Source organism: Anas platyrhynchos, chromosome 25 (genome assembly GCF_047663525.1).
Source record: "Anas platyrhynchos isolate ZD024472 breed Pekin duck chromosome 25, IASCAAS_PekinDuck_T2T, whole genome shotgun sequence".
NCBI classification, from domain to species: domain Eukaryota; kingdom Metazoa; phylum Chordata; class Aves; order Anseriformes; family Anatidae; genus Anas; species Anas platyrhynchos.
The window spans coordinates 5,112,463-5,134,335 of NC_092611.1; the positions used below are offsets into that span (position 1 = coordinate 5,112,463).

The window sequence follows — 21,873 nt, forward strand, 5'->3', positions numbered from 1 at the left end:
CGCTTCCAGGTCACTTGGCACATCGCAAGCGTTTGATGCATCCTCTGAAGGGACAACAAAGGTGCGAACCTGCCAGGAAGCAAAAACAGAAATAACTAGAAATAGATTTTTAGTTGATTTTTTTTTTTTTCCTCCGGTGCAAGTGTAAAAAAAATTATCAAAGAACTCCGTTTTGGCCTTTGCTAGCTCAGTATGAGGAGGGCAACGGCAACATCAGGGCACGATGGGCAAGGAGGGAAAGGTATTAAATGGCTGGAAGCAATATTGAGTTGACAGAGAGGTGAAGCTGAGGGAGAGGACGTGACCAGGCCTTTTCTTCGGGAGGTTCGGATGCCAGGCTGGTCCCGTCGTGCCTGTTCTGTGGCATCGCTCCCCGCAGAGAACCTTCCATAAGGAAATCTTCTAGTTGAGAGACGAGGCCAAATCCTGACGAGCATATTGTTTGCGAGCAAACACTAGCAGCTAGCTTCTCAGCTGCTGCAATTGACACAGCCATGTGGTGACTTCCACCCAGCTCTATCAAATTGTCTCTTGTCTTCGTGCTATTAACGTGGCGGTCCTTATGGTGCTGTCACAGGTGGAGCCAGGGCTGCGTCTGCATGGCTCTGACGGAGCCGTGGATACGTCTGTAAAAGTATTTGGAAGTTCCCATGTCCCCAGACTGTTGTGGGATTGGATCTCCTTTTGGAAAACCCACTGGGTGCCTGCGTCTCCAGATCTCCTTAAATACCTGTGCTGATGCTCCTTTTGCTGTCTTTCCCCCCAAACCACAGGGGAGCTTGGGGGAAATCTAAGCAGGGATTTCCACGGACATCTGTAGGATCCGGACACAGATAGCACTCCTCATTTTCCTTGCTGGGTACCATTAGCAGCAGGAGGTCAGTGTGCTGCAGCTGCAGCAGCGAGGTCGTGGCAGAACAGTTTGGGGGGGCTGCAGCACGGTGGGGAGCTGGGTCACATTTGGGACAGCTGTGTCCCCAAGTGGCACTGACATCCGTCACAAAAGCCTCTCCTGGAGGAGCTCACAGAGCAAGGCAAGCTCATGGGCTGCATCCTGGTGGGTGCTGAGCCCCTGCATCTCCTCGAGCATCAGCCCCCACTGCGGATGGAGGTGCTCAGGATCACTCTCCCTGCCTGGCTCTGCTTCCAGAGGCTCCAAATCCAAGAGGATTTGCCCAGCAGCGGGGGAAATCTGAACCAGCATGGCTGCTTGCTCGCACGTCACGAGGATTCCTCTCCATACACCCAAATGCCAAGCTTTGCATCACATTTATGGGACCGAGGGAACCCTCTCAGCCCGTACCCAGCCCTGGCTGGGTGCAATTCTCCATCCTCATTAGCCAAATGGCGAGGCAAAGTGCAGCAAGGCGTTAGGTGCTGTTGCATCTTCCTCGCGGAAGAAGATGCTCTTTGCAAGGGATGCTCTTTGCCCGCCTGCACCCATCTGCTGAAGGAACAGCTTCTCGCCCACTCCGGGCGAGCTCTCCTCCGTGCAGCCTCTTGCTGGAGTTTCTGCCGTGGGGTGGGAGAGCTGACGGCTGCAGCGGCACGGAGAGCAGCGTGGGAGAGGGTTGGAGCCTAGCAAATCTGGGCATGTTTTCTTCTTTTGGACAAATAGCTTATTCTCTGAAAATTCAGTTGTGGGTCAGCCAGCACCATCTGCGAAGCCCTGCCAAATCTGGTGAAGAGTTTCAGCCAAGAAACAAAGAAAGAAAAGGAAAAAATTAAAAAGCCTGGAAAAAGTCCATCTTCAAAGCCACTTTGCAAAACAAACATTTCAGGTCTTTCTTTCCCGAATTATGTTTCCTGCTGACATTTGCCTGCTTAACAATATATATATTTTAAAGGGTTTGGGGAAGATGGCCTGAAGTGCTTAGCTTATTTGATTTGTTTGTGTGGGGGAATCAGTTTTGTTCCCAAACACGGACTTAGGCAAAAAACAGCCCTGGTCTGTTCGGTGCTTGGACGGTGACCGTCAGAGATCGGCAGGGACAACACGCTGCCACCAAGGCTTTGATGGTGAAGGGCTGTAAGGGCTGCCCTCTGTTGTGGGGAGATAATCTCCGGGGTAAACGGTCCAACGACTGCTCTTAAGCTGAAAATGGAAATTGGGAGCTGTGGGTTACTTTAGGGGCTGGTGGCCGTGGGTTTGCTGTTGCGGAAGGAGCTGGCTTTCCTGCAAGAGCTTGCAAACACCTGCCTGTGTTTGCTCTCTGCCCCTCCAACGCTGCTCTTCCGTGGTATCTCCTCTTCCCTGATGGTCTTGGTTTCCCGTATGCTTTTCTGCAAGAGCCGTGAGCCTCAGCACAGCATCACTAATCCTTTCTCGCTATCAGATTTTAATGGGGAAGAGGGAATAACTGAAGGTTGTTGCCAGCACCTGGGGCCACATTCTTGTTGAGCGTAAGTGGGCAGAGTCATGGAATAATTGAAGTTGGAATAGACTTTTTAGACATCATCTGCTTTAACCCCCTGCTGCCTTGGAAGTTAGATCCGTAGCAGCGGAGTCAGCTCGCTCCTTGCTTTTACAAACTGCTCTACCTGCAAACCACAGGGTGTTCCAGCAAACCACGGGGTATTCCAGCAAAACACGCAGGCAGGCCGATGAATGTGAGGAGACCTTGGAGTCATCATCTTGCAAAGCAGTTTATTTGACTAAATATGCCATTGATTTGTTTGGGCTGCATTCCGACTGTGTGGGCTTTGTAAGTCAATACAGCTCCAGTCCTCCTCTCTGCGCTCAGTAATTGCTAGGTAGTGAATTATATTTAGAAAGTGAGATGCTGAATGTGTGTCCGTGCGTTTAAACACCAGGTGATGGGAGCAGCATCACCAGGAGAGCAGGGCAAGGGCTCAGCGAGGCTCTGCGTGTGCTGGAGAGCTGGGGAAGAAGGCAGCTCGTGAGGGTGTTGCTTTTCCAAGCTGCTCGAGGACAGGACATGGTTGTGTCTGCTCTGCTCCTGCTGGCCGTGTCTGTGGGTCCACGCTTTCTGGATGTTGGTTTCCAGCAGCTGTCCCCCTTCTGTGTGATGATGGCATCAAGAAGAAGAGTCCCCGAAGGTGATAAATGTATGGGGAGAGATGGGAAGGACAAAATACGGGCAAAGCAACACCGGGGCAGGATGGAGTGGGAGGGTTATCATACATGGCTGGTAACACAGGGAATGCTGGAAGGGGATGGAGTTCCCTGTGCTGTGCTGTGCGTGGTGGGGTTTAGCCTCCTGCCCGGGTGTTGTGCTGCTCCTCAGGGCAGTGCATTCCCAGCAGCGAGGTTAGCAGCAGCATCGTCACAGACATACATGAGGACACGCTTACACGGACTGATCCCACCGTAAGGTGGTGGTAAATGGGTTAATTGGCAGCCTGTGGGAGCCAAGGGCACAGTCAAGTGGGATTTGCTTTTATTTTCCCTTTCTCTTAAGAAAATGTGTCTGAAAGCAAACAACTGTAAATATTCAGTTTTTATTCCCCATAGAAATGCGGGGTTTTCATCAGGCACCTGCAATTCCTCCTGGCCAGCACAATGCAGAGTTCCCCAAACCGCTTCTAAACTGGGAGGTCCATTCCTTGGCGAGAAATCAAATATTTCTTTGACAACAATTCTTTACATGCCTACACCAAAGAGCAGCCACATGGGCAGCCTACCCATGCACCTGCATTTTTCCAGGCAAATCATGCCGGTAACCTCAGTGCCCCTGATTGCAGGGACAGTCCGCGCTGATTTCAGAGGGAGCCCCTAATGCACCTTCATGCCGAGCCTGCGTGGCCCTGTGCAGCCCCCCCAGAGCGAGCCCACCTTCCCCTCACACACACGCCGTGCCTTGTTGTGGTACAGCACAGCGGAGCCGTCGGCGCCAATCAAGGCGCCTTCACTCAGCCGTGCACGCGGCGGCACCGTGTCACCCTGCTCTCCTGGTGCACAGCGTGTAATTAGTGTATATTTAGAATAACGAATTCCTGTCTTGCGGCTGGGATGGGTTTCAGGCTGCTTTAAGGTTTGTGCAAAGGGGAGGCTTGCATGGGTGCCGTTTTGGAGGCAAGGGGCACCTGAGCAGGCAGGATTTTTGTTGCGTGCTCGTTGCCTCTTATGTTCAAGCCCTGGCTGGGGAGCTTTGCCTCTCCCCTGAACACACACAGGCTTGAGAGAAGGCAATCTCTGCACTTTAAATGCCTTCCCTGCTCCATCAACGCTGTACGCAGAGCGCTTTGTGATGGGACGATGGCAGAGGAGGCTCTTGTCCTGCATAGATGCTGATTTGCAGTGCTCTGCACACGCGAGTTGCTGAGATGCTGTTCCTTATTAGCTGCCTTCCATCTATTGTCACTGTCGCTTCCCCATCCACCGCCGATTGCTGGGGAATAAATACAATTAAGAAATGAAGTGAATCAGCATCTCCCTAGGATGGAGAGAAAGAAAAAGCAATGCCTGTGCTGCTTCTCCCCCCTTGCTGGGCATGCTGCATCCGTTCGCCATCTGAGTCTATTCCCCCAGCAGCTTTTAGTCTATCTTTGCTGGTGTTGGAGCACAAATAAAGTATGTAACAAGAGTCTTTCAGGTCCATTAGAAACACAGAGGGAAGTAGTCAATGTTAGCCAAAGGAAGCCAGCAAAGGATGAAACTGTCAGGGCTGAAGAAAAGCCATTTCCAGGCAGTGAGGAGTTGCTAATTAAATTAAATTTGAGATTTCTGCCACTCATTTCTAAGCAAAGCTGGAGAAACTTCTTTTTTTTTTTTCTTTTTTCTTTTTTTTTTCCTTTTTAAGAAAGGGGGGTTCTGCTGACTAAATTACTTGCTGCAGTTATTCACCCAGCGCCTCCATCCGAGCGTGCGTATTGCTGCCTCCGACGGAGCCCTTTGGAGATCCCTTCCTTTTGATGCTCTGATTGATTCCCCTGAGGGACAGGCAAATGATACCTGGGGAAGCAATTTCTGATTATTTTTAGCTTTGTGAGCACCGAGGGGGATTCCGCAGGAAGAGATGCATCCTGACTGCATTAACCCCTCGCAGCCCACCTCGTCCCCACCGGGCGCAGCCTGTTTGGGATTTCCAATCCGAGGAGCTTCGGGGCAGGCAGCAACCCTGTCCTGCGGGCAGTTTTGCAAGAAAGTGATGGCACTAGGAAAATGGGAGAGTTTTGGAGCATGAGTTAAGAATCCTTGCAGCTCGCCCACCTCTTACTAAGCAGCTGTGACCCGTGAGGAATTGCGGTGTGATTGCAGGCAGCGGCGCTGCCCCGTGCAACCTGTGCGCAGGAGAGGAAGCATTCAGAGGCGCTGATGCAAGCGGAGTGCTCTCGTGGGTGGGACGGGGCTGGAGGCAATGTGGTTCTTCCAGAGGGCAGAGCAAATGGTGTAGAAAAATGAGAAGTTGAGGCTGGCAGCGGTGCTTGCGTTGATGGCCCTATCCAAAAAATCATTCGGGTTCAGCTTGCAAACAAAACGTTTCAAAATGTCACCGGATTTAAAATCCGGAAAAAATATTCGGACTGGATTTCACTCTTTTGCTGCAAGAAAATCTAAGTAGTCTTCTGTTTGCTTTTAAGCTTTCAGATTTATGGCTGATATAAAGCAAATGTAAAGGAAAGGTTGCTGAGAAAGATTGGTTTAAATGCAAGAATTTGGAATTAAAAATCCGAACAAAAATGCGGGCGAATTGGTGTGCTCGTGGAAATACGTTGGTGCTTCTCCATTTGCGAGCCTGTAATTGAATAGCAAAAATAGCACTCTCTGCAGAGCATCTCATCCATCCCTAATGATGAGATCAGGGGAGAGGGAGCCAGAGCTCCTGGGTGCTTTTCCAAACTGTGGGAAAAGCTTGGGCCGGGGCCAGAGCTGTTGGACAGTCGGGTGAGCTGGCAGGAGGATGCACTTCCCTGCTGCACGGTGCCCTGCTGGGGCGCAGGAGGATGCAGCAGAGCACCACGTCCCCACGCTGGTGGGACAGATCTGGGTTTTTGGAGCTCCTGGTGAGCCAGGATGCCTGGCTCGAGCCTGTGAGCAGGACTTGCTGCCTCCACCCGAAATCCCGTCTCAGCCCTCTCACCTCCCAATGGGTTTTTGCATCCTCTGGGGTTGGCTTTTGTCATGCAGAGCCACTTGGGCTCTGCTCCACCAGTGTAAATCTTCCCGTGAAATGCCACAGGAGGATTTATATTGCAGCACAGCCTCTCCTGGTACTTATTTTGCCATAGGCCACTGGATAATGGCTTGTGGAGAAAATAATCCCCGGCCCCTCCTGCTCTGTCTGCCCTCCCTCTGCCTTTTCCTTCTTTTTGTTCTCCAGACTCTTGGTCCTGGAGGGCTGGGAGGGCTGAGGAGAGGTGAAGTCCAGTGCTGTGTGCAGGGATGGGACATTGTGTCTGCTGCAGAAAGCAGGAGTGGGCTTTGTAAGAGTGAGAAATAACAGAAAACATTGAGGATGAGGCTGAGGGGATGGGATGGTGTCGCTTTGGGTATCATTGGCCCAGGCACAAAAGAACTTGGGGCTGGACTGGAAACACTTTCTGGCTGCTGTGTGGTTCTGGGGGAGCCTTGTCTTGGGGTCTCAGAGCCCCCTGGTGAGGGGGAAGCTCAGACATCCCAGGCCCCCTCAGCCCATGCAGAGACATCAAGGTGTGAAACTGGGCCACCCCCGATGGTTTCCATCCATTCTGCCCTAATTTAGGCAATCCCGAGCCAGGTAGCCCTGCTGGAGGTTGCTGTGTGTAATCAATGATACGTTTCTGTCAAACAAGACAAGTTTTTTTCCTTCCCCAACTGAAACAACAATATTGATCTTCTTGGTCAGTTACATAAAGACCATCTGCATTAATCTGATTTAATGGGGATTTAGCTGGCACTGGAGTGAACCTGTTACTGTTCTAATCTCATTTCAGCAACACATTGCTGGTTTTTTTTAATACTATTTTTCCTCTCCCCCTCTCTGCTGTCCCAGTCTATTTGGATCAGATTACCCCTGGCCAGTTCTTTATTTGCTTTTCCACGTTTCCTCTGCCATCCAAACCACCCACGGCGTGCACGGCACCCCCAAAATCCCTCTCCCAGCAGCTGCTGGACCACGCGCCCAGGTCTTGTGCTGCGCCCCCGGAGGCGAGGGCGGGCTGGGGCTGCGGCAGCAGATTGCCTGCTTCGTGGTGCTGCAGGAGAGCCGGGCAGCCCGATGGGTTTTCTCCCCTCCAGATGGCGAACACTCTGAAAAGCACGCGGGTATCAGGGGAGGGGAGATCAAACACCATATTTCTGGTGCTTATGCCGGAGGCTGGGGAGTTACCAGGACCGAGCAGCGAGAGGCAAATTAAAACCTTGCATTAATTCCATTAGCTATGATCATCTTCTCGCCGGGGATGAATCGAAGCGCTCGCTGTTAGTGTTATTACAGCCAAAAAAGTTGCGCCGAGATGCCCATGCAACATTAACCCGACCCCGTGGCGGAGACGTGCCGCTCCCCCCCCTTTCCCAACCCTCCCCCGTGTCGCTTTGACTGCGTGCTGAACCCGAAGAGCCTCCGTGCCTCCTCCTGCTGCCTCCCGGCTGGCTGAGCCAGGAAGGTGTTAAGAGGCAGAGCAGGGCACCGCTTTAATTTGCCAAGCCACCGGCTCTGCCGTCACTGCGGCACCAGCTGTGCCATTAGTGCCTGCACAGCTGGACTGCTGCGCTGGTGGCAGGCAGGGCTGCTCGCCTTCATCCCGCTGCTGAACCCAGCACAAAGAGGCGATAAACGCGCCCTTGCCGGTTTTAGCTCAGCTTGCTGTTTGGAAGTTGGCAGCAGGTGGGAATTTCGGAGGGTTTGCAGGGCTTTGCCGAGCTCGGGTTTTGTGCCCGGGGAGGGAGGGAGGTTTTAGTGCCGGCACCTGCTCACTGCTCTTCATTCGGGGCATGGTTTAACTCTGTTTTCCCCACTGGCCTGGAAACGGTGCGGGGGGAAGTGGTGGGAGGAAGGAGAGCTGGACTGGTCCCATCTGTGCCATACACAGGGCTGAGGTGCTCCTTTTGTCCCTCTGGCCACCTCTGATGTCCTCTATGTCCATCCACCACGTCCTTTGTGCTTGCCTGTGTGCTCTCTGCGTGCTGTGGAGGCTCATTTCAGGTCCCTGCTTCTCCACTTCTGGGGCTTATGGAGCAGATTCCTGGACCTTCCCTCCCCACATCAGATCTGCACCTCCTCAGGTCTACCTGAGCTCTTTCCCTTCCCTTCTGGGGGATGCAAAAGCGACGTCCTTGGCAAGCCCAGGGCTCTGAGATAGCACCATCCATGCAGGAGGAGCAGGCAGGGCGAGCAGAGCGTTTCCAGCTCCGTGCCACATCGTTTTTGGGGTCAGACAGTGCTGGGCACGCCAGCTCTTTGCAGTGGGGTGCATAACTTGTCAGGGAGCACCGGTGAGTTACCAGTCTGCAGCGGGTAATTTTTCCTTCTCTTTTGCATGGATTACACTTGTTCTCTGCTTGGCCTTTTCAGCAGGGAGAGCAGTTTGGATACACATTACCTGCACAGCAAAGTGAGCTCTAATTGGCCAAGAATTGGTCCCAAAATGTCAGGGAAAGATTTATTTCCCAGTGCAGCCTCTCCAGGTACTAATTTTTCTATGGGCCGCCAGATAATGGCTCCGGTGCACAATAGCTCAGAGTCCCTAATCAGGACACAGAGCTGTAATTGGGTTGAAGGGATTTGAAATCATTAAAGCTGCATTCAGGGGAATAAAAAAGGAACCCCCCCCCCACCTTTCCTCTTCTCTTCTGCCCCCCAGGACAGAGTAACTGTGTTTAATGAGCAGCTCCTGGCACATCACTTACGATATTCTGGTAATTGTGTCGGCAGCAGAGCAGCCCGCGAGGAGGTCACTGAGCATCCAGAAGTGGAAAGTCTCGGATCCTGCCATTTTGGTGATTTTGCTGGTCCAGCACCCAGCCCTGCGTCTCTGGGAGCTGCAGTGAGACTGTGCATGCCCCCAGGTCCCTCGTTTTGGCTGGCTCTGGGCATCTTCCAGCCTTGGTTTTGGCTATCCTCGGGTGCAGAGTGAGGTCAAAGCCATTATTCCCGTCTCATGGACGGTTCCAGTGCTTTGGTGTTGTCCTATAGGTGAAAAAGGTGAGAATTGATGAAAATAAGTGGTTCTCCAGGCAGTTCACTACTCGTAGTGGCAGGTGTGAAGTTGAGAAAAGGTCTCCCACACAGGGCAGAGCAAAATTGTTCACTCTTGCTTGAATTTGCTTTGATTTTCCCTTTCTTCAGCACCCTGCTTCACACTTTTAATGGTTGAATTTCCTCTTTTTCACGTCGGGCTGTTTCTCCAGCGTTTTGAGATATTTTGAATTCCACTTCTGTCCTCCAAAGCCCTTGCGAGCCCACCAGCTTGGTGTCACCCAGCGGATGTAAAACGTGCATCTGCTCTGGTAGCTCGTGAAGATGGGGCCCCGGCAGAGCCCAGCTTGATGTGTCCTGCTCTGACAGCGCGCTGCCGAGAGCTGCCTTAGCTCAAGGCTGAAATGGTGTCAGAATATAAATGCAAAAACGAGAAGTTTTGTTTGGGTCAAATGAAACATTTTATTTGACCCCGCACGATTTTTTTTTTCCTTCCGTTTGTTCAGCCACCAAAATCGCTTTATTGACACAACTCTACTGGAAATGCAATGTGTATTTTTTAAATAAATGATGGCTCGGATAAAAGGAAAGGCACGATGCTTGCACATGGTGGTAGCCCCAGTGGTCAGGAGTGATGGAACTGAACGATTGGGCACCAGCATCGATATAATTTCTGGTCGATTCAGCAGCAGAGAAACAGCCCTGCCATCATGCGTCGGGGTCTGGGTGGCACTTGGTGACTCGGAGCAAGGGGACATCACCAATTAGCTTTTGTCTTTTGTGCTGCACCACCAGGGGATTAATGCTGTGATGTGGCACAGCGTGCTGCACCCTCAGGTTGTGCCTTCCCACGAGGTGCACGGCGCGCCGCGGCACCGCTCTGCAGGGCTGGTGGGGAAGGTGACGCCGAGAGGCTCGCCGATCGTGGGGGAAATATTATGTCCAGGTTTAATTGGCAGTGATTGTTTTGTCTTTTGTACAAAAGCAGCAAATCCCCAGAAGCTGGTCCGGAGCACAGCTGTTTATGGCGAACAGAAGCTGCTGCTTATCTCCTTGTAGCAACCTGTCTCCAGGAGATCACGGCTTAATTAACTCGTGTGTTATCGAAAGTGAAATTGTACAGACATTGTTGGGGAGAAAAAAAATCATAAAAAAAAATAATAAAGAAGAGGAGATAAAGTGGAAGGAAGGAGGTGACCTGAGAGCCAAGCGGAGGGAACCCTGCAAAGAGCTGAGGCACGTGGCTGGCGTGGGCAGGGTGGTTTGGGTGGGAAGGACGAGCCGGGCTGCCCGGGACCCAGGCTGGGTGCAAGGAGGGGCGGAGAGCATGGTGCCCAGAAAGCATTTCCACCAAAGGGGGCTTGCATCACCCCTCTGGAATCTCAGCACCAAGTCCTGGCTGCTTGATCCAAAGCTTGTTTAAAAGCCTGGGTCAAACAGCATCATCTGCAGCTTTGCGCCCATCCCAGCAGGCTGCACCTGGCCATGGCTCCTCTTGCTTTTTCCCCCACCCCATTCACCCCAGCACCGACCCTATACACCCCGCAGCAGGCAGGGGAGCAGCGTGGCCCCATCCCCATCCCCAGAGCTCCCCGGGGCTCGGTGCGGGGCTTAATGAGACGTGTTGCTGAAGGCAATCGCCAAGTGGCATTTCGGCAGGGGATGCGGAGCCACTTAGAGCGCATGCAGAGGGAAATTTGACAACCTTTCCCATTCATCGCTCAAAGTGCTCTGCAGATCAAAGCCGGAGAGACAATAATACATTTTGAACTAAGAACATTAATTTGTATCCAGAGCATTTTAATAAATAATTTTTTAAAATCCAGTTCAGCCCTGTCATCTCAAGCCAATTCCATTTAATATCCAGCCCTTTGACTGACAGATTTTTAACACCGTAATTAGCATGGATGGCTCTTAAAAGCCTTTGTCGGTATCTCAGGCCTTCTCTGCATTACAGCATCTTCTCTCCCCTCCTCCCGGTCCCCTTTTTGATATTGTTATTCCATTTGTAGTTGTTTATCGTGCCCACTGAGACAGATTAAAGACAGGAAGGAGTCTGAGCGCTGTTCTTACGGGCTCCTGCAAGGTACGGAGTAAGCACAGCAGAGCTCGTGGATTCAGAACCTGAAGTCTCGCTTTTAAAACCATGTGTCTGAAAAGTGGAGGTGGTTTCTGAAGCGTTTCATTGTTGCTCTGCTGGCTCTTTTTTGTTTGATTTGGAGTTCTACTTTTTTTTTTTTTTTTGGGTGGGGGTTGTCTTTCTCTTTAATGAAAGCTGAGGTTTTTATATAACTGCTGAGCTGGGGCTTAAGAAGAAAATAAGAGAGGTTATGAAATACTTGGTCATATTGTAAGGTCTGGCAGCACCGAGAAATATCCTTACGTGCTCTTGCATGGAACAAAGCTTCGTGAGCTCCATCCGAGGATGAAAGCGGGTCCATCAGGAGGCAAACACAGCGCAGCCCTTGCATTCCCTCCTCTAAGGCTTTAAGTGGGATGTAGATTGTATATACTGCCGGCGTGCGTAGGTCTGAGTCTCCTTGCTCGAGCAGAACCAGTCAGTGACTGGTGGAGATGTTTGCCAGCTGTGCGTGCGATCTGATACACGGGAGGAGCGCGATTGTGTTTTCGTAAGGCGCTGGAGCGTGAGCGAGGGGAACCAGACCTTGTCCGGGGAAACGGAGCAGCCAAATGCTTTCTTCTAGAGATTTTGTTCCACTTCACTGTTGGCTAAGGCTGGGCCCTAGGCAAAATCCCAGCTCTGAACAAAAGCCTGCGGCCTGAACCTGCTCCCAGACTGCAGGTGCTGCTCGTCTCAGCCATGATAAAAATCAAATCTGATAACCTGAATCTCTCCTCCGTAGCAGCACAGGGCCTCTGCAGAGCCATTGCCCTGTCCTGCAGGGATGTAAGCCTCGGGTGCGCTCGTCTGTGTGCACAATCCACGAGTGCTGCTGCGTTGCAAGACTAATGCTTAAAGCTTCTCAGCAAACACTGTAACCAAAATCCTTCCCGGGACCCCTACACCTTCCTTTTTGCCATGGGATGAAAATCAAAGCAGAGAGAGCCAGTCCCTGGCCTTCAGGCAAAGCACCACCAAGCTGTGCTTTGCCACCCCAGCCATGCTCTCACAAACCTGTGTTACACAAGCAGCCCCATGGAAACTGATGGGGACTGATGAGAAGTGAGTGGTGGCTTCATGTGGCATGCTCAGGATGCTCCGTGTGCGCGCAGCCTCCTTGGTCTATGCGAGCTGCCCTGGTTTGGGATGCCCCCCTGCACCCTGTGCCCTTTTGAAGCATTTCCCTGGAGCACTCTGCACACCTGGTGGATGTGCAGCCCCTCCAGGAATTAGGGGTGCTCACGATGTACTGCAGGCAGCTGCCTGCAAAGCACTGCACAGCCAATTTGGACTGCAAAGACCTCGTGCCCCGCTCAGCTCCGGGGAGCCCGCAGCGTGCGCAATGCAAATTTGCAGAAGACCGTAGCAAAGCGCCGATGCCAGCTCTTGCTTCCCACTCATTATCCCTTCTGCGCCCACCCTGTGGCAGATGCTTTACAGGGGGATGCTCCTGGTGGCACAGCACGGGGCCGCCCGCCCCGGCGTGCCGCAGCAGCCCTGCCAGCTGATGGTTTGTCACGATGATGTGCCTTGGCACCCACCCGTCACCAGCTTGGAGCTGGCCCCTGGCATGCTGGCTGGGTCCAGGGGGGCTCGTAATAAAGTTTCAGGCCTGTGCATGGCTTATTGTTGGCACTTGCTGCTGCTTCTCGCTGCTCCGGGGTATTTCTTCTCTCTGGCTCGTGGCTGGCTTTGCAGCTGCAGCCTGCTAACCTCCAGCCCAGCTCTCCTGCGGGCTCCCAAAATTGGCCTGGAGTTAAAGCTGCACGGAGAGCTGCCTGTGGGAGCAAGGCTGAAGCCTTTCCCTCCCCTGTGCCCCTCATGTTAAAGGCTGCATTTAGTCGCTGGGTTTGGTGCCTGGCTGGCAGAGGGCTGCTGCGTGTCCTCGCAGCTTTGTTTTGTTTTCAGATTGCCTTTTTGGAGATAAATGCTAACATCCGCCGAGGCATGATGGACGCGCTCTTCTTTGTAAAGCCTCACTTGCCTTTTTTTTCTGGAGTGCCTGCGAAATGTCAAATGCTCTTTTCCTGTGTCCTAAGTGCACATACTTACCCAGGTTCCTGGTATTTTGGATCACATCCATTTACTTGCAGTTAGGCGGAGATACGCCGATCGGGTTGGATGCCCATTTCTCACTGTTTGCTCTGTGCCGGTCTGGAGCCCTTTGAAAGCTGGACTCTTAGGTCTGGAAGCAGTTATCTGCAAATTGCAGATTGCAAAAACTGGCAATTTCTGATGTGGTGCCCGAGGTGAGTCAGTGTGTTGTTTTTTTTTTTTCTCTTGGTGGCCTCTCCTGTGCCGTTTACCCACCGCACCGCTGCGCAATGGGGTTGGTTGGAGATTTGGGCTGCGGCTGTGTGCGAGATGTCTGATACGGAGAGATTTCCCCAGCACCAGGAACGCCCTAGGCTGGTGTCCCTGCTGCAAAAAGCACCCCAGGCTCTGAGGTCGGGTCTGCTGGGGGTCAGCTTCTGCTCAAATTGGGGGAAAAAAGCCCTTAGGTTAGTTGGCAGAGCAAGGAAAGCTGCGAATGCTCTGTACCGTCAAGGTGAGCAAGGTGATGGCATTTACGCTGGAGATATTTGGGACTCAGGATGTGGGATTAGTGTCAGCTCTCCTGGCAGTGTAAATTAGGAATGCAGAGGCTGCCTCTGTTAATGATACGGGGTTGTTAGGCGCTTCAGGTACTGTCATTCTTATTTAGGGATATATTTAAGGATTAACAGTAAGAAGTCCAGCATTAACAGGAGAGAAATGAATGTTAGTGAGCTTAGGCTTGGAGGGCTTATTTTTGATGATCATCATGTGAGCTGCTTTAGGAGAGATGAGCTCCAAGATGGGGAGAGATTCTTGTATTTTCGCAGGGAAAGAAAACCTTTTGCAAGTTTAAATAGAGATCAGAACTTAGCAACAATGACGGCTGCCTGGGTAAAGCCGTGTAACTCCCTGATACCGGTGCCTTTGCTGGGCTGAGAATCTGGCTCACAGCACCCTGCCTATTTTTAGTCTCGCTTTTTTTTTTTTTTTTTTTAAAACATATTTTTTGCTTTGCAGAATGTGCACAATCAAACAATGTCCACAGATTTCTTTGTTCTTTGAAATCATTCAGTGTTTTTAATTGGCAACCTCTCTGTTTAGCCTTGATCGCAGTTGGCTGCAAGTAGGTTACATTTGCTGTGCGTGCTGTCTCAGGCACTTGGGCTGGGCTGAGGAGCTACCTGCCGATTCTGCTCCTTTTCAATGGGTGCAGGCACAAAGATTTTGTGCTGCAAAGCATTTTCTTATATGTGTAAACTCCACGTTTCATTTTCCCTGACTTTGGCTTCGGTATCTGCTGCCCACCAGCACTGGCACCGGTGCAAAGCTGTTGACGATTCTCAGGTCTTCACGTCCCGAGATTTAAAAGGTTCCTCTTGAAAATGAAACGGGCACGAAGAGGGGTTGTGTGTGCGATGAGCTGGGTCAGTTCTGATGGCTGGGAGGCAGCAGGAGGGAAGTCTCACAAGGCTTTAAGGAGCAGCTTGAACTGTGCATTGCAGGCTCCTCTCTCTGACGTCCCCACGGTTCTTCCTGCTTGGATTGTTGTTGTTTGGAATTATTATTTTCTATTTATTATAAAGGTCAGGTCAGTGGAAGCGCAGCTCATCCTTTGGGGTTATTTCAGGCCTTTTCTGAGGTATGCTTCAGCCTGCTGCATCTAGCAGGGGACAGAAACAAAGAGAGTTCCCAGCTCTGGCATCTGCTGCCTGGCCAGGCTGGACAGCGAGCGAGTCCCCATTACTTATGCGCTTCCTGAAGCTGAAACAATTGCTATTATCCCACATAATATTGCATGACCTACATTTTTACTTGAAAGCCTCCAGCTAATAATTAGTTTGAATTTCGAATTATAAATAAACACATTTATATTCCAGTTTAAAAAATAAAAGGGGAGGTGGGGGTGCAAGGAAAGCAAGCAAACCTCTTGATAGATGAAATCCCCACCTCTCCCTGCCGGTCTCTGCTTCCCCTCTGTTCCCCTGCCTTTCGGGCTGGGGAGGAAGGAGGGGATTTGCAGGGCTGGTGGAAGGAGGAGGGGGTTGGATGTGATGAGACTGCTGGGCGTTCTCCTGGCAAACTGCGGGACCTTGGTACTTGGGAGGTTCAGGCCATCTGGCTAAACAGGGTCAAGCTCTCCGTTGGCAGCTTGGCCTTGCCAAAGGAGCAGCAGAACGGGGCTGGGATAGCACCAGGAAATTCATCTTTTCGTGGGAGTAGGTGTCTGCCCTCCCTATCCCACCTCTCCATCCCGTATGCAGCTGCAGGAGCCCAAAAAGCTGCGGGCAGCCGTGGTTGGGATCATTAATGGGGTATCTTTTAACGGGCAGAGAGCAAGTCGTGCCACAGGAGGCTACACCAGGGATTTGATCCACAACTGGTAGAAAAAAGTCCGTCCTGCTGCCTGTGACGTGGCTAACACAGAAAATGCCATAGCACACCGAGCCGCACCGTGCGGCCCCACACCGGTAATTGTCATTCTGCTCGGAGCTGGTGGTGTCTGTATGCCTTGAAGCAAGACAATTGCTAGCCTTTGTAATTTCCTTTATGGAAAAAAATCCAGTCAGACTTAATAGGGACAAGACCAGTAGGCTTCTTTGGAAATTAGTGTGAAACCTATAGAAAAAGGTAGACAATGAGATGTCTCTGGTGGAATCCCACGGGCGAGTTTCGCCGTGCCATGGAAAGGTTTTCATTCTCCAGTTGCTTTGGTAGCACTTGCCCATAAGGTGTTATCCTAAGCAATGCTGCTTCAGGTGCTATTTTTATTCAGGAAAATGTCAAATCCTTTCTGGGAACTTACTGACTTGTTGTCTTGGTAATTTCTTGCAGAAACAAGATCTATAAAAATCTCCTATTTTCCTGGCACTAGGCTTTTTTGTCTATTTTGGCTGTAAATATTTTTTAGAATACTTAAAAAAAAAAAAAAACGGGAGCAGCTTTAATAGGACACGTGCGATGTAATTTCTCCCCCAGAACAGCTCTTGTAAGGCTTCTTGAGGCACAGATGTAAGTGGGGAAGTAGCTGTGCGCACTCGGATTTCTGATACCGGCCCGGTGTCCTTTGAATAGGCGTCCTTGTGTGCCGAGATGATATCTGGCCCCGTTCTTTCTTCACACACTGTTCCTTAATCTGAAGTGCAGCTCTCCGGGAGCTGGCAGCCCAGCTCCAAGCGGGGTTATATTCGTGCTGAATTGGCGATGGGGAAGGGAAGCTACGCGTGCTCGAAGCGCGCCCCTTCTTGGGACGAGCGGCACACTGCGAGCGGTGTCTGCGCGATCGCAACAAGATCCCCGGAGTCCAAAGGAGCAAGGCTCGGGCACGAACGCAAGAGCTGCCCTAATAAAACATTTACTGGGGTTTGGAGACCTCCTCGCTCCGACACGGCGCATACATATTAAATGATCAAAGTTGCCGGGCCTTCGGAGGAGCCGGCTGCTAATCTAATGCAACCCTTGGGCTTTGCTCGCCACTGACTCTGCATGAAAACAAACGGCGGCTCTGTTTTCCTGTTTAAAAGATCTCAGAGATAAGCCAGGCGGGTCACAGTTCAGGAAGCAAGATGATCTGGCCTCTTAAAGGCTTTGGCGAGAAGGGGCTTGGGGAGGTGGGTTGGGGTTGAGGATGGGTTGGGCTCCCTCTCTCAAGTCCTTTGTACCTCTGACTCTGCCTGTGCCATCTCAGCAGTGCCGTGGGCTCTCCTCCTCCTCCTCCTCCTCCTCTTCCTCTCATTCTTGTCCGTCCCCATCCTAAATCTCTCTGCCCCATGTCCTAGTCCATGGACAGACAAGGTCACTGCTCACTTTCCAGAATTGCAAAGTGCTTCCAGTGGGTGCAAACCAAACCAAACAGCAATAAAAAAAAAACCAAAAGCTACTCCGTCTTCAGATTTATAAACTGAGCACAGTCAAACCGGAAAGTGCCAAGGAGGAAAAGGAAAACACAGAGCCCCCGGGGTGCCATTTCTCCAAGCGGTGCAGCCTTTTATTTGGCTGCCTGCACTTGTTTCAGCCGTGTGGGGCAGGCAGCAGGCAGGAAACCTTGTGGGGCTGCTCCTTCGGAGGTGCTGAGTGCTGCGATCAGCACCTTTGTAAGCCACTGGCTATCCCGTCATCTCCTGCTGGTTCAGAGTAAATACTTCATCTGCTGATTGTCGCTGCTCCACTGGTTTGGTACTGATGGGTTTGGCTTTCCGCTTGGCTACAGCATCTTTTCTGTTCCTCAAGTGTCTCCGTGTCTTTCATCTAATTCCTTAACTAGTTTCCATTTACTGACGGCCCCTTGCTTTTAAGGTACTTGAATCTGTTTGATCATCAACAAATTTCTCTTTCTGTTCCTCTGATAAAAAATTAAATCTGGGAACTTTTTGAAGGCTTTTCCCTCCACCTTTTTTTTTTCTCCTTCTGCACTCTATGGGGAGTCAGAAAGCCCTTTTCTAGAAAAATAAAATAAATAAAAATTAGAGTTCAAAGCGTGACTTCTCTTAAAGAGAAGAAGAGGGTGAGAAGAAGAAAAAAAAACACCACCATATATTCTTACAGATGTGACATCAAAATGGGAAACTATAAAGGACACATTTTCAAAGGCTCGTACGGGGACTGAGTTGGTTCAGTGGGAAACGGGCAACCAGAGTCTCTCCTGGCTCTTTGAAAGCGTGTCCCCAAGCCACCAAAATCCTGTTGTTTTAGCTGAAGTGTGTGGGCTTCTCCCCTGCCAAACACGTGGAGCTGCCTCGGGGGGTGCAGGGGGTCGGGGTGGGTGGCTGATGGCAGGAGGGTGGTGCAGTGGAAGGGGTGGCAGTTCTGGGGGTGCTGGGGGCCACCTCTGCTCACCTGCACCCGCTGTGTCCTTGTGTCACCTTGGCTTCTGCGTCTGTGCTTGCTGGCACAGAGACGTCTCCTGCCCTGGTGCAGGGGAGCTTTTGGGAAGCGCAATGGGAGACGGGGCAGGAAAATCTGTGGTGAGTCCCTTAGGGAGAGACGAAGGAGCAGCAGAGCCCTGCGGGGACAGCCCCTCCGTGTCCCGACTCTGGCTACCCCGCCTGGATGTGAGCTGGGGAAAACCCCCTGCCTTCAGCCTCCTGATGCCACGGAGCCGCTGGAGTGTCCTCGGTGGGACCTCCGAGCCCTGGCCGCCCCCGTTGTCTTCCCCACAGCACGAGGCATGGGGCAGCCCCATTCCTGCAGTCCAGTGGCACCTGGGGACACCTGCGGGGTCCTGGCCATGCGCTCAGGGTGCTCCCAACAGCCGGATACTTTCTGGGTACAGTGGATAATTTGGGTCTTGTTTGCATTTTGTTGTCGTCTTGAGCTGGTTGTGCAAGGGGTGAGGTGCGCAGGGTGCTGCGCAGGCTGCCTGCTGGGCTCACTCTTACTTCCAAGACACTCATCCAAACATCTGCTGTCCTAAATCTTTCTTTTGGGGCCTAAATCTTTATTTTGCTGAGTGCCACGGCGTGGAGCTGCCTTGGTTTCCGTGCCAGAGCTGATGGAGCGGCTCGGGTCATGGCACAGGCTGGAGCTCGGGGACGCACCGAGGTCCTGGGCTGGTTTCCTCACCGTGCTCAGCGCCTTGCTCCCTCTCCATCTGCCTCTGCATCACCTTGGATTAATTACAGTACAATGCAGTATACGTTTATGTGGTGTCTGCACCAGTGTCTCAGGGCCTTTTGCAATCTTAAAAATCTAATTAAGGTGCAGCCTCCAACATGAATGCTTATCACCGAAATGTGTACAGCGAGACAGACACGGCGTGCCTTCACGTCTCAACCAGGAGCTGAATCCACACTCTCGTGGCATTATTAATTACTCAAAGCTTGGTGTCCGAGACACCAATCGATACCGTGGGCCTGGCTGGATGGCAAGCTTTAAGTGAGCATGAGGGAATGGATGATAACCATCAGCGAGAAGCGGCTGAGGCCATCCTTATCCGGCACTCGGCCTGGGAGGAGGAGGAGCTGCCTTGCAGAGACACGTGCAGGAGCAGTGCGTGTTTATCAGCCACTTTGACGCTGGAAGGTTTTTTATTTTATGCAGAAATGAGAGGGCTGGCTCCAGTCTCGGCCTTGGGATGGTGCTTCCCAGGGGGACAGGGAGGGCTGGCGATGGGTCCAGCGTCTCCCTTGCATCCCTTGTGCAACTCCAACGTGTCCAGCCTCTGGGAAGGACACGGTGCCAAGCCCACCCTCCTGGAAAAATGATCTCCTGGAGCACCTGTTGTATTGGTGAGCAAAGCCCTGTACGTATTTTATAGGAGAAAGCGACATCTCCAGTCCTCTGGATGAGCCCAAGCCCTGGTCCTGGCTCTGGTCCCCATCCTGCCCAGGTAGCAGCTCCCAGATTTGCTGCAAAACTTCACTGGCCTCTCCAGTGGGTCTGACAAGTGGCAGCAGCCACTGGGAGTGCTGGAAAGGGAGGGAGGGAGTGCCACGAGTGCGACAAAAACGTAAATAACCAGGGGGAAAAGGGAGAGGAAATGTGAAGTGGCCCTTTAAAAACGAGCCTCCAGAGCCCAGAGCCCAACTAGCGTTCCCTCAAGTATTCAAATGAGATTGCAGCATCAGATTGGTATGCATTAGGCTGGTCTCAATGAAAATTAACATGTAATTGCTTCAAATGAAGTAAGTGAGGAGGTAATCTGTTCTTAAATTGGATTCGCAGGATTTTGTGGTACCATAATGCAGCTGTGAAATGAAATATATTTTAAGGATGATGTCCTCAAGGGGAGAGGGGAGGAAGGGGGGATCTGTTCTGGGGAGGGTCCGTTCCCTCCCTCCCTCCCTTGTTTTAGCCCTCACTGGTGCTAATTTACGAATGGGCAGAGCAGCATGGCTGGGAAGGCCCCATGGCTTTTCACCACGACGTGTTCCCTTGCTGGGCATCTCTCCCATCCCCAAATTCCCATCCTTCGGCTCTCCACGTCCCTCCTGATGCCCGCGTCCCCCTGGCACCTCCTCTTGGGGACACGTCCCCATCGTGTGGTGGCACGAGGATAGCAGGTGGGGCTCGTTGGGCGTGTGGCTAACGAGCTTCTGGGTATGTGGTGGGTTGTGAGTGTCCCTAAGGGGCTGCCTGGGTTCCTGCTGGGCCCAGAGCAGTGCTGCAGGGCTGGGGGATTCATTCCCAAAGGTTTTGGGTGCCCTAAGCCTCCCGTGGTGTCTTCTGTTGTCTGAAGAATCTCTCTCTGACACGGCCAGGATGGGGGGAATGTGCAGGGTCCCCTCCTCTCCCCATCACAGCCCCGTGTTACAGAGCCCTGGTCTCCGCCAATGCCTCAAAACCCCCATCCCAGATCTCGTGCTCCTCTCTGGCTGGGTTTCCCTGTGTTGTCCCCTCTGTTTGCAGCCCTCCTCGCTCCCTCTCACCCCTGCTCCTCCCAGCCCTCAGCCCCCTGACCCTCAGCATCCTTTCGCGGCCGGCTCCTGCGCGCCGCTCCGCAGAGAGCGCTTACCCCTCGCCGTTCCTGTTTTGTGCCTCAACTTATATGGAAAAGCCACTTTAGCGATAATTTTCCACTTGTAATAAGTTAAGTGCATCGCTTCCTTTCGAATACATTTTCAGTGCAGTTAAGCTCAGCAGTCCCTTGCCTGTGTGCTTAGTTAAATGCGCTCCTGTGCAGACCGTTGGGGTAGATGGCTTCACTTTATTCCTGGGCCATTAGTGTCAATTGCGCAAAGCAGAAGCAGGATTTATTCAGGGGGCACAGCTCATAATTGAGCGAGTTCAGCGCTGGGGAGCAGCGCTAACTGCTGGGAGTGCAGCGTGGAGGAACTTCCCCGCCGGGCTGCAGGAGGGGAAAAGCGAGCCGCCGGCGGGGCCGAAGCACCGCAGAGCTGGCAGCGGGGAGGGATGGGGTGCTGGGGTGCTCTTCCCAGCTCTTCTTGGGGTCTGAGGGCTCCTTTTTGCTGGGCTGAGCCCCCTTGTCCCCGGCTTTGGCTCTGTGTGCTGTGGGCATCCCGCATCCTTGCTCTGCAGGGTGATGCAGGTGCGAGCACCAAGGGATGGAGCTGGATGAAGCCGTCTGGGTTGCCTGGGCCCCGTCGTCCATCTCAGTGCGCTCCTGAGGGGTTTGTTGGAGGTTAAAGGAAGACACTGAACAGCCCCAGCCAGGGCTGAGGTTGAACATTTCTCCAGGGAAGGATTCACAGCACGGGGAGGTCTCACCAGGCTTTTGGAGGCAGAGGGAGGAGGCTTCTCCACACCTCGTTGTGCGAGGAGTGCTGATCTTACGGCTCTGTGATGCTTGTGGGGAGGCGATGGGATCATGAGGGAGTTGTTTTCTTCTCGTGTCATTTCCTCCTTTTGAAGGCTCTCAAAGGCAGCAGCTTGCAGACATGGCACTCAGGCAGCTGGACCTGGGGTGGTGCTGTCCCTGTAGAAGTTTTTTACAGGTATCCCTGAAAGCCCTCTGGGGAAGGGGCGGCTTTCACCCAGGGGGCGTTTGCCCACTGGCATCCAGGAGCCCCCAAGAAAAGGAATGGATAAAAAATACAAATAAAATCTGCAGGAACAAAATGCCCACAGCTCCCCTAAGGCCTGGAGCTCCCTGGTGGTGTCAGCACTTCATTAGTAAACCGGCCATGTCCCCGCACAGCTGCCTCCATGCGGGTTGGTGCTGCCGGCACCCCCCTGGCA

General features: G+C 52.3%; 1 protein-coding gene across 13 annotated transcripts in view; it reads left to right on the top strand.

Annotated features, from left to right (window-relative positions):
- LOC110353623 (protein CEPU-1) overlaps positions 1-21,873 on the top strand; it is a 327,673-nt gene that overhangs the window by 247,836 nt on the left and 57,964 nt on the right. Inside the window, exon 1 of one of the 13 annotated variants that reach the window (XM_072027629.1) lies at positions 13,335-13,451. The exons of the other annotated variants lie outside the window; for them this stretch is intronic. Within the exon in view, the coding sequence (XP_071883730.1) occupies positions 13,438-13,451 (14 nt within the window). The 5' untranslated portion in view covers positions 13,335-13,437. Of the gene's footprint in view, positions 1-13,334; positions 13,452-21,873 lie in introns of those variants that run through there. 13 annotated transcript variants of the gene reach the window in all.